Source organism: Aotus nancymaae, unplaced genomic scaffold, assembly GCF_030222135.1.
Source record: "Aotus nancymaae isolate 86718 unplaced genomic scaffold, 86718_ANA_hifiasm-v0.15.2.pri h1tg000067l, whole genome shotgun sequence".
Classification (NCBI taxonomy): domain Eukaryota; kingdom Metazoa; phylum Chordata; class Mammalia; order Primates; family Aotidae; genus Aotus; species Aotus nancymaae.
Genome location: NW_026988482.1, coordinates 21,744,135 through 21,756,582, shown reverse-complemented (window position 1 = coordinate 21,756,582; position 12,448 = coordinate 21,744,135). Strand labels below are relative to the sequence as shown.

Sequence of the window (12,448 nt, the reverse complement as noted above, 5' to 3'; positions counted from 1 at the left end):
ACCATTTGCTGGCTGTATCATGTTTGGAAGGTATTTTACCTTGCTGATTATTTTACCTTGGTTATTTTACCAGCTTCCTTAGCTGGAGAACAGTAAGTTTAAGTGAAACATTCAGTAGTTTCCCCCACATCTTAGACTCCCAGGTTGGTGCTGAGGGACCCTGGGTTTGACATCATTTTCCTGACTTGTTCTGTAAGCACCATGAAGGGGAGGCTGGAGGCCTGTTCCTCTAAACAGGAGGGAAGAAGCAGGCTGATCCTGGGCAGTTAATAACCAAGGGCCTCAGGTCACCTCTAGATGAGAAAAAAGAAAAGGCTTGCCTTACAAGGAGTTCCAAATGTGATTCCACATCTGCTCATGTGGTTTCTACACACACCAAGGAAAGGTGGGTGTCCTGAGCAGCTCAGGACAGGGCAGGTGCAGCCAAGTTACCTGCACTCCATGCATATACCCACCCCAAAGGGAGAGGCAAGTAGGATGGCACAATAAGTGACTTTTGAAGAAGGTGCTATAAAAGACAAGCCCTGCCTAGGAAGGAACAATGGCTACTATCCTGGCAGCTACCAGCATAAGGCGGCTTCAGAGGCACAGCCATCCAAACTCACTCTGAAGACATGGGTTCCAGTCAAGACCTAGTGGGGACCAAGGTAGATCCTGTCCCTTTGCTGAAATGAGATGCAACTGGGATTGGCTACTCTGTGAGTACCAACCTCATCGGACTGCTGCTACTGCTACCCTCAGAAGTAGTTGACCAGGCCTGCTTAACACTCTCTAAATCTTTCCCTTAAACTAAAGAAGAGCAGGAAGTTTATAGCCACATTCCTCCTCAGATGACCTTAGAGCAGGAACCCTGAAGGATCAGGAAAGAAAGCAGGGAAGATATGCACCAGTTGCTGGAGACATCATAACCTAGAGCCTTGGGTCAAAACCATGCATTGGGTTTATTTGCAAGCAGCAGCACATATGGCTGCACCCCTGCACTGCAACCCATTGAAAAGAGAAATACCCCCTTTTGACGAGCTGAAGCACATTAAAATATTCTCTGTTAACAGACATGACTCTAAGATGTTGAGAGGGTTGAGCAAATTATGATCTGTGCATGTGATATAATAATGTGCTTTAGGCTGGGCACGGTGGCTCATGCCTGTAATCCCAGCACTTTGGGAGGCCGAGGTGAGTGGATCACCTGAGGTCAGGAGTTCGAGACCAGCCTGACCAACACGGTGAAACCCTGTCTCTACTAAAAATACAAAATTAGCCAGGCATGATGGTGCATGCCTGTAGTCCCAGCTACTCGGGAGGCTGAGGCAGGAGAACTGCTTGAACCCGGGAGGCAGAGGTTGCAGTGAGCCGAGATCACGCCACTGCACTCCAGTGCAGGGGCAACAAGAGCGAAACTCCATCTCAGAAAAAAATAATAATATGCTTTAAACAGTTTTGAAGGCTGCAGTATGAGAAACAATTCTGGGTATTTGCTAAATAGCATGTCTAAGTTTAAAGTAAGAATTTCACCCCTCTTTTTAACAATTCCCTTAATACTAGGATATTAGAAGAGTTACTGAACCTCTCTGACAGTTTCCTCATCATAGTGCCAATTCCTGTGCCTCAGGACTGTGAGCACAACCTGAGCTCTAAGTGCTCAGCACAGTGCCTAGTGCATAGTGAGTGCTCTAATTGCTACTCACCCTGCCAAAGATTTGGCAGGCCACAACCTGACCTCACCTCCTCCACAAGAACACTGCTGCAGTGGGCAGAATAACCATGGTAAGAAACAGGTGGGACCAACCTCTGCAAAAATGGGCCCCAGTCTGGCCTGAAGCCCTCAGTCTTCCTCGCTGCCTAGATAACTAATCCAACAAGTGGGGGAGAGGTCTCCCACCAAGCCCTGCCATCCCGGAAATGTTCACTACCATCATAACCTGTGCACTGTACCTCTTTTGTAGGGGTCCTATCCTGTCCTCTAGTGTCCAAGCCCAGTGTTAGGGGGCACAGTGCGAAGCTGGGGAAAATATCAAATGAGCATTTCAAACCAGGTGTCCAACACTTTGGGAGGCTAAAGCAAGAGGATTGCTTGAGGCCAGGAAGTCAAGACCATCCTGGGTAACATAGCAAGACTCTGTGTCTTCTACAAAAAAATTTAAACCATATTACCTAGTAGTCCTAGCTACTCCAGAGGCTGAGGCAAGAGGCTCGCTTGAGCCCAGGAGTTCAGGGATGCAGATGATTGCACCACTGCACTCCAGCCTGGGCAACAGAGTGAGATCCTATCTCCAAAAAAAAAAAAGCATTCCAGTGGGCTCAGAAAAATCAAGTCCATGGAGGGAAAAGATTCAATGCTTCTCTCCAGGCAGGACAAAGTATCAAGGGAGAAGATAAATTTGCCTTTCTCTTGACTGATCTATTAACCAAAATAAAGAAGCCTAGTGCCAAAGAGGCCCTAGTACTTCTTTTGCTCTGGAATGCATGTGCAAATTGACCCAATGCCTGAGCACAGCCATCGGATCCCAAGCCTACAAGTGTCAGTCACCTGGCAAATATCTGTCTCAGTCATAGTAGGATCTATGGGGAATGAACAAATCCTGTAATAAAATCCAATCACAGGGATTATTAACCTTGGACTTCACACACCTAAGGCCATGATCTCTCCATTCTCCAGTGACATCATTACACACAAATATGCTTGATTAACTTTTAGGGAACACACATGCCAAGTTCTTTAATTGATTTTATTTTTTTACATAAAAAGTTCAGTAAAAATTGGATAAAGTAAAGTGATTTTAAGCAGTAAATCAATCTTATCAACATAGCACAAGGCTGGCCGAAACCACAAGGCAGCCTGCTTCAGAATATTTACATGATAACAAATTAAACCTTGTAGGAGAACTTAAACTGTCCTTACAAAGTCTTCCTGTGATCCTAGCATCTAGAGGCTAAAAGCAAAACGAAAACCAAACAAAAACCAGGAAAAAACAAATTATTTTCAATATATTCACATATACATTAAAATATAATACAGATCATCAGGGTAAAGGGTTGTGGGTGGGGATGCGCATGGGTCTGTGCGCTGACAGCACCGCCAAGGAGGAGACCCAGGTTTAAGAGTGGAGTCAGGTCTGGCCAGGGTCTTTTCTAAGCCCTTGCACCTCTGATGGCTTCTAACCACATGCCAACAGCTCACAACTAGGAAATCACTTGTATATGGAGTTCATTTTTGTGGCCTTCGGTTGACATCTGCAGGGTTGAATTTCCCAGGGTGATGTGTCATCAGTAGCACAATGCTGATAGGGGTGGGGAAGAAAGGCCCACAGGACTTCCTCTCCCTAGAGTCTGTCTTACCTGACCACCCATCCTCCCGCCCTGGCCCAATAGTCACTCTAATTCAGTGTCCTCTTTGGGTTTGTAAACAGCCCCAAACTTCTGCATGTACTTCTTAATGTACTCCTTGGTTTTGTGTTTCACATTCTCATTGCATTCCAGGTCCTCAGGATTCTTACAGTACTTCAGCTCCTTATTCATAACACCGTGAGTCAGCTGTCCAGGGCAGAGGAAGAGAGACCACAGCCACCGATCAGAGCAGAAATGATTTGAGTGGGAGGACAGGGGTGGTAATCCAGCCTGCTGCTTCAGGGCCCTTCTCACCAAGACTGGAAGTTCCTAAGGGGGTTGATGTTGGGGCAGGCTGGTGCTAGGATCACCAGAAAGGACAAGCTCAGATCTGAAAGCTTCTTAGAGAACTATTCCTCTCATGTAAGGTACGCATCCCTCCCCAAACCTTCCCTCCCCATTCCTGGGTGCCCAGCCCTGACATCTGACAAGGAAAAAAAAAATACTTTCTATGATGAAAAGGGCTTCTTAGAAGGTACACAGTTTGCCCAGAATGTTGCCTGGCAGACCACCAAAAGCAGGGGGAGTACCTTGCGAGCCAGATGTTTAAAGTCTTCAGTTGTGGTAATTCTTCCCACTTTGCAGTCAGGTTTCCGGTAAGGGTTCAGGCACTGGACGATGAACTGGGACATCTGCAGGCAGAGAAAAGAGAACACATTGCTCAACAGTCCAGAGAGGGCGAGGAGTTGTACTGAGGAAATAACTAGAAAAGGGAGTGAGTAAAGCCAGCCAACTCTTCTCCTTTTCTTCCCCCAGGTTTACTGGTTTGGACAGTGGAATACTAGTTAGCCAGGAAGATCTGAGAAAAGGATACAGGCTCAGCCTGAGAGGAAAAGAGCTCCCCTGGATGGACTAAGCAAAGCTTAAAGGAGCTGGAGGAACTCAACAGCAGGACTTCAATGCTGAGTCCTTCAGCAGCCCCAAGTTTCAGCCAATGAATTTTGTGTCCTCGGCATAAAGACAGTAGCTGGGTTCTCTGAGCCCTGGAGGCAAGGCAAAGCACGGCAGGTGTTCCAGAGCTACTATGAGGCTTAGCAACCCAGGAACCACAGGAGTTTTATCATTGAAGGGTACTTAGATTCTTTAAGTGGTCATACCACAGCCATGTGAAGCAGATGGAAGCATGATACGGCAACCAGCAAAGGAAAATCTGGCAAGGATCCTTTTCATTCCACCACTTACAATGTCCTCCCTGGGCTAAGTATGGTCTGTCCTACCCAGGTACTCCCAAACACTCTAGGAATAGGACTCTTGGAGGTATTTGTGGTGCTAAGATCACAGGGGACAAAAGGAATAAAGAGGCCAGTCATAGCCATTTCATCAGAGAACACTTTGAACAGGGTCTACCCATCACTAAAATTCAGTGAGCCTTCAGATGTTCAAAGAACAAGGTTATATCACAAGATAGGCACTCAATAAACAGCTGCTGGTTGAATGAGCTGAAATACCAATATGTTAACAAAGAGATCATAAGAAACTAAATTTTATCCCTGGATAAGCCTTTTACTCGAGGTTTTCTGTGGTCTCCTGGCCTCCATACTCTCTTCCTTGAATCTGTTCCCTCTAACACAGATAGGGATTTCATTACCCACTGCTTAAAATCCTGCAATGGTTCCCTATAACCCACAGACACATAGCTCCTACATGATGAAGCACAATACCATTTGACCTCATTTTCTTTTTCTTTTCTTTTTTTTTGAGATGGAGTCTTGCTCTGTCACTCAGGCTGGAGTGCAGTGGCTTGATCTCAGCTCACTGCAACTTCTGCCTCCCGAGTTCAAGCAATTCTCTGCCTCAGCCTCCCAAGTAGCTGGGATTACAGGTGGCTGCCACCACGCCTGGCTAATTTTTTGTATTTTTAGTACAGCCAGGGTTTCACCATCTTGGCCAGGCTAGTCTTGAACTCCTGGCCTTGTGATTCACCCGCCTTGGTCCCTCAAAGTGCTGGGATTACAGGCTTGAGCCACCACGCCCAGCTTGACCTCATTTTCAACAGCCCTCCCACACCTTGTGGTATAGCCCATCAGGCCACTTACAACTTCCTGGAAGTAAAGATGCTCTCTCTTGCCTCTGTACATTCTATTGATGTAAGTTGGGCCCCCTGCTGATCCTTCCGGCCAATTCCTACCCTGGATTCAAGAACCCTTCCTGACTCCCCAGACTGTGGCTCCCAGCCCTAATGTGACATACTGTTCACACAGATGCCGTTATTTATTTACAGGTCTGTTTCTTCCAAAACATTACAAGCCCCTTCACTGAATGAAGATTGCAGTTTAGAATCTAAGATGCTATGAGGCAGACAAGTTTAGTGTCTTAATGGCTGGAAAGACAAACTTCTGGTAGCATAAAGAGGAGCTGCATTCTCCCAATCCCTGGAGAATTAGGCAGCTACCAAATGAGATATTACAGAAAGAGAAGTGGACTTTGAGCCAGAAGGCCTGAGTTAAAATCCTTTGTCTAGAACTTGCCTTCTCTGAACCTTAAGAGTTCTTTCACCTGGATAAGTGGAATAGCAATCCCTGTCTTGCCCACCTCAAGGGCTGTTATAGGGACAAAATGAGTCAATGGGTATTAAAGTGCTTAACCAGTTGAAAAAGGCCATACCTCTTTCACCAATGAGTCAGTCACCTAACAACTAAGTCAAATCACAGAAGCAAGATGAATACCCAAAGACAAGGCAGCCTACCACTACATACAGCTTTCTTTTGCCATAGACGCTATAGAAGGCCCACAGTCAAACAAGCAAATGTGGTCTGAGAGGGGATCCTGTCAAGCCAAGAAAAGACAGCTGAGGAGTTCTCAGTGGGAAAAGCAGCACTTCCGCAAGACACACAAGGAACACCTTGTGTTCCTATCACGGGGCAAGGGAGATATTCTACATCCCTAGGACAAGAAAAGAAAGAGTTCAGATTTAAGCCTGAGAGCTTAGTGCTTACATCCACCAAACCTTACCTCTTTTCTGAATACTTCTTTGCTTTTCTTTGCTAGTTCGCTGGAGGTGTCTGCTTCTGCTGTCTTGGGCTTTTTCGAGGTCTAAAAATGGAAGAGAAAACACAGAGTGCTTGCATGAGAAGTCAGTTTAGTGATGCCCTACTGTCCAGAACCCTCCTTTCTGTCCCCTGATGGGGATACCTGATTCTTGGTATTAGAATCCATTTAGAGGCCCTGACTCAGATACATGGCCTGAAGTCAACTTGGCTATTATATTCCAAATCCTGTTATATGGCTTGGCTCTCCTTCTCATAAGCTAAGTTCCAATTCTCTACTCTAAGTCAAAGCTACAACTTTGTTGTAGCCACGTATTTCAGAGTAACTCAAGCCCCTGTTCTGGGTTCAGCTCCCTGAACTATCAAGTGAGGCCTGCACAAAACAAGCTCCATTTCTTCTACTTCTGACATTCTAGGATTCCAGGACAGAGGCAAAATGCTCTGTTCTGAAGACTCTTGAATACTCTCACCTTTCCTCCAAAGGCAGAATTGGCTAGACTGTAGAAGACAGTCTCAGCCTGCAGGAGAGGCTCCTTGGAGGTTGGTATCTTCAGTTTAGGAACAGAAAGAGTAAGGAAGCATCATGATATTAGTGGGGAGGTGATGAGGGTCATCAAAGCCAGTGAACAGATAAGTAGACGATGACACAGAAGATACTCTGTGTCCCCAGCTGATAAGAAAATGACAAACCCAGGAACATTTCTTTCTATGACTGCTAGAGGGAGGTTGCCAAGTTTCCTCTGACCAGGTACTGCACCAGGAGGTGGTGAGTTGGAAGCTGTGGCTTTCAGAACACCTGTCATGCGGGCCATCTCCCTAACCTTTGCCCACCACTAGCCATCAGGCCCCTTCCCAGTAAATGTGCTTTCCATGGAAAATAATAATTATGAGCATTCCCCTCCAAATATAAGTTACTTCATGATGGATCTAGAAGCTGGAGTTGATATTATAGGTACTTCAGGCTTTTTTGTTAGAGGCACAGGGCAGAATAATTTTCCTACTCCCCACCCATCTCCTGGTTCTGTTTCCTCCATTTCCATAAACAATATGAAGGCTCTGGTGCTAAAGCAGCTGGACTAGCTCCAGAAAAAGGTGGCACTTCCTTGGCTTTAGGCTGTTACAAATCAGCTTTCTCTGCTGTGTTTCATAAAAGCTTTACGTATTTTCCATTTTTCCAATTTCTTCATGTAGCTGTATGGGAAGATTAGGGGTAGAGTAAAAAGAACATAAAGATCTAATTTGTTTTTTAAGAAAACAAAAGTATGCGATTACTGAGGAGTGATTTACTTCCAATTATGTAGTCACTTTTGGAATAGGTGTGAGGTGGTAATGTATGTTTTGTGTATTTGAAGTGGAGAGTTCTATAAATGTTTATTAAGTTTACTTGTTCCGGGTCTGAGTTCAAGTCCTGAATATCCTTGTTAATTTTCTATCTCGTTGATCTATAGAATCGTTAGCTCTTCTTGTTACATTGATCCTTTTACCATTATGTAATGTCCTTCTTTGCCTCTTTTGATCTTTGTTGCTTTAAAGTCTACTTTATCAGAGGCGAGAATTGCATCTCCTGCTTTTTATTTATTTGTTTATTTTTACTCTCTGGTTGGTAAATCTTCCTCCTCCTCTTTGAATCTTTGTGTATTGTTGCATGTAAGATGGGTCTGGATGCAGCATACCGATGGGTTTTGGCTTTTTATCCAATTAAAATATATATAAGTTTAATACTGGCATTTGATGCTAGCTGGCTGTTTTGCCCATTAGTTGATGTAAATTTTTCATTGTGTTAATGTTCTTTGCTTTTTGATATATTCTTGGAAAGGCTGATATTGGTTGTTCCTTTATATGTATAGTGCTTCTTTCAGAAGCTCTTGTAAAGCAGGCCTGGTGGTGGTGAACTCTCTAAGTACTTGTTTGTTCGCAAAAGATTTAATTTTTCCTTCGCTCATAAAGCTTAGTTTGGCTGGATAGGAAATTCTGGGTTGAAAGTTCTTTTCTTTAAGGATGTTAAATATTGGTCCCCACTCTTTTCTGGCTTGTAGTGTTTCTGCTGAGAGATCTGCTGTAAGTCTGATAGATTTCCCTTTATGGGTAACCTGACCTTTCTCTCTGGCTGCTCTTAGTATTTTCTCCTTCATTGCAACCCTAATAAATCTGGCGATTATGTGCCTTGGGGTTGGTCTTCTTGAAGAATATCTTTGTGGTGTTCTCTGTATTACCTGGAGTTGAATATTACCTTGCCTTGCTAGGTTGGGAAAGTTTTCCTGAATGACATCCTGAAGAGTATTTTCCAACTTGGATTCATTCTCTTCATCACATTCAGGTACACCTATCAAACGTAGATTAGGTCTTTTCACATAGTCCCATATTTCCTGGAGACTTTGCTCATTCCTTTTTATCCTTTTTTCTCCAATCTTGTCTTCTCGTTTCATTTCACTGAGCTGGTCCTCGACTTCTGATATCCTTTCTTCTGCTTGATCAATTCGACTGTTTAAGCTTGTGCATGCTTCGCGAAGTTCTCGTGTTTTTTTCAGCTCCATCAATTCACTTATATTCCTCTCTAAATTGTCCATTCTCATTAGCATTTCGTCAAACCTTTTTTTAAGGTTCTTAGTTTCTTTGCATTGGGTTAGAACAAGTTCCTCATCACCCACATTTTGAAACCTGCTTCTGTTATTGGAACACACTCGTTCTCCATTGAGCCTTGTTCCGTTACTGATGAGGAATTGCGATCCCCTGTAGAGGGAGAGGCATTCTGATTTTGAGTATTCTCTGCCTTTTTAGGCTGGTTTCTTCCCTTGATTATATATTTGTCTATCTGTCGTCTTTGTAATTACCGACTTTCTAACTAGGTCTCTGAGCGGACGTCCAACTTTTTGATTCCCAGCGCCGAAATCTGAGCAATCCACTGCGCCGGCCAAAACAGCGGTGTTAAGATTGATGGTGCCTTTCTGCCCGGGAATCTCTGGACTCTGCACCAAGAACTGCCGCTTTAAGGCGCCAGCAAGACCGCCGCGCCAGCCACAAGAGTCGCTCTGGCGACCCGTGGGGCTCCTCCGCTGGGAATCTCCTGGTCCGTGAGCTACAAATATTCGTCTGAAAGTGTGGCGTCCTCTTGTTCTCTGCGCTTTCACTGGGAGCTACGTGCCCGAGCTGCTAGTGATCAGCCATCTTGGATCTCTCTCCGGCTCACTCTCACTATATAATTGGAAGTAAATCACTCCTCAGTAATCGCATAGCATTTCATAGGTTTAAATGAAATATTGGTTGGCTGTTTGTTTGTTATCTTCTTCCCTTATTCCTTCCTGACTACATCATTAAGTATAATTATCAGTATAAAAGAGGTTTTCAATACCCATTACTAAATTGCATTCTAGCCTGGGCAAGAAAGCAATACTCCCATTCTCTCTCCCTCTTACTTCCTCCTCCCCATTCTCTCTCTCTCTTTCTCTTTTTTCCTCCTCCTCTTCTTCATAAAAAAAAAAAAAAAAAGAGAGTGAGCCATTTGTCTGCTGTGGGCCATAGTATCTTATCTATAACAAAGCAGGACTTTTCCAGCTCTACAAATGTCAAGAGCAAAAGCTGATATTATAAGCACTACCTGTCCAGGTTACCACACACCTCACCAGGTGAGCCTTGATATAAAGCTGAGGCCAAGTGGGCCAAATGGAACTGCTGGGCAGATTTCATAGGCCCTTTACAATGCTTGTTGAAAGTATTTAATCACAAATCTTTGAAAATCAGAAGACATCATAGAAGACGCTAGATTTCTGGCTGCCCTTAAAAAATCAAAAGATCTGGTCACATTGGGCCCAAATTCTGATATGATATGGCAACAGTTAGCTAGAGCTGGGTGGTGACTATTCCCTTTGAATGAGGCATGTGTTCTTCAGTTTGCCACAGTCTCCACCACTCCCTATTGCCACCTGCATCTAGTCTACTTTATAGTATCCACCTGACTCCTGTAGGCATTTGAAATTCCAGTCCTTGCCTTAATATCTCTTCCACACGTAGGTGTATTAACCTCCACTTTCGGTGCCTTTTCTAAAAGTAGACTTTCTGCAGAGACAGATATTAACATCTTGGCATGAAGTAGGTGAGCAGAAAACTATTTTCCAGACAGGAGGATCCTGGAGTACTGGTGAGGAAGGAAGAAGAGGGCCAAGAGGCCAGGGAATACCTTGGAAGGCAAAGGATTAAGTAAAGTAGCTCTGTCCCATAGAAATTAAAAAAAAAAAAAAAAAAAAAGTAAGCAAAAATAATACTAATAAGTTATTTTCTTTTTCTTTTTTTTTTTTTTGAGATGGAGTCTCACTCTGCCGCCCACATTGGAGTGCAATGGCAGGGTCTTGATTCACTGCAACCTCCGCATCCTGTGTTTAAACCATTCTCCTGCCTCAGCCTCCAGAGTAGCTGGGATTACAGGTGCCTGCCACCACGCCCAGCTAATTTTTGTATTTTTAGTAGAGACAAGGTTTCACCATTTTGGCCAGGCTGGTCTTGAACTCCTGACCTCATGATCTGCCCGCCTTGGCCTCCCAAAGTGTTGGGATTACAGGTGTGAGCCACCGCACCCAGCCAGTTAAGTCTATTTTCAAATGTTTTGCTTTGGGGTTTTGTGATTTACTTTTTCCAGTTGTAGAGGGTGTGAGTATGCTCCACAATGAGACCTCAGGTAGCAAGGGATCAAGAATTATTTGAGTAAGTCAAGAAAACTGCAACACATCCCCAGCTGTTCTCTTGTAGCTCTCAAAAGTGAGTAACAACAGAAATGAGTACAGAAGGCCCCGTCAGGTCTGACACCTATCTCAAAGACCTGGGTCCTATGGAAGAGGCCAAGCTCTCAATAAGGGTATACGTAAATAGAAATGTCCTGTTTCACTTGGGATACATTCACAAAGCTAAATGAACCCAAAGCATTTTTGATAGATTTATAATTTAGACCAAGTGCAGTGGCTCACACCTATAATCCCAGCACTTTGGGAGGCTGAGGCGGGTGGATCCCCGTCAGGAGTTCGAGACCAGTCTGGCCAACATGACAAAACACCATCTCTACTAAAAATACAAAAATTAGGCTGGGCGTGGTGGCTCATGCCTGTAATTCCAGCACTTTGGTAGGCCGAGGCGGGTGGATCACGAGGTCAAGAGATCGAGACCATCCTGGTCAACATGGTGAAACCCCGTCTCTACTTAAAATACAAAAAATTAGCTGGGCATGGTGGCACGTGCCTGTAATTCCAGCTACTCGGGAGGCTGAGGAAGGAGAATTGCCTGAACGCAGGAGGCGGAGGTTGCGGTGAGCCGAGATCGCGCCATTGCACTCCAGCCTGGGTAACAAGAGCAAAACTCCGTCTCAAAAAAAAAAAAAAAAAAAAAATACAAAAATTAGCCCTGCATAGTGGCGCATGCCTATAGGGGGGCTATAGGGAGGCTGAGGCAGAAGGATCCCTTGAACCTGGGAGGTGGAGGTTACAGTGAGCCAAGATCGTGCTACTATACTCCAGCCTGGGCGACAGAGTGAAACTATGTCTCAAAAAAAAAAAAATTTAATCCCTGACTTGGTGAGGTTGGCAGGTGGGGGTAGGCTTTAAAAACACAGTCATAGAATACAATACAGTCCACTGAACTCTGTCTAGGAGCTCTCTTGGTCCTCCTAAGTGCCGAGAAATTGGGATCGAGAAAGGAATGATAAAATGAGGGGTCCCCAGACTTGTATCATGGAAATCATGAACCAAAATGAGATAACACATGAGAGTACTGAAATTCATGAATCCCTTTCTTCATGGTCTGTGGCTGGCAAATGGCATGGGAAATAATTTGAGAAACTGGCTAACATTTACTCAAATCCAATGCCAGGCAAAGTAACCAGAGTCAGAGTTGAGGATAGCACTTGTTATTGACATAAACAATCTTAGAACCCCCTACTCCAAAAAAGTTCCATTTAAAAATTTAGCAGGTGGGGTGCAGTGACTCATGCCTGTAATCCCAGCACTTTGGGAGGCCAAGATGGGAAGATCGCTTGAGCCCAGGAATTCGAGACCAGCGTGGGAGACAGAGTGAGACTCTGTCTCTATACAAAAATT

The 12,448-nt window shown here is 44.5% G+C and overlaps 1 protein-coding gene across 2 annotated transcripts in view; it reads right to left on the bottom strand.

The window, feature by feature from the left end:
* Nucleotides 1–2,707: 2,707 nt before the first annotated feature.
* The window catches only part of SETD2 (SET domain containing 2, histone lysine methyltransferase), a 154,499-nt gene continuing 144,758 nt past the window's right edge, over nt 2,708–12,448 (bottom strand). For both annotated transcript variants that reach the window (XR_010338977.1, XM_064367008.1), the window contains 3 exons: nt 6,337–6,417; nt 3,915–4,016; nt 2,708–3,531 (listed from right to left, as the gene is read on the bottom strand). Coding sequence is in view for 1 of the 2 variants with exons in the window: in XM_064367008.1 (XP_064223078.1) it covers nt 3,370–3,531; nt 3,915–4,016; nt 6,337–6,417 (345 nt within the window). In the remaining variant the exon portion in view is untranslated. The remainder of the gene's footprint in view (nt 3,532–3,914; nt 4,017–6,336; nt 6,418–12,448) is intronic.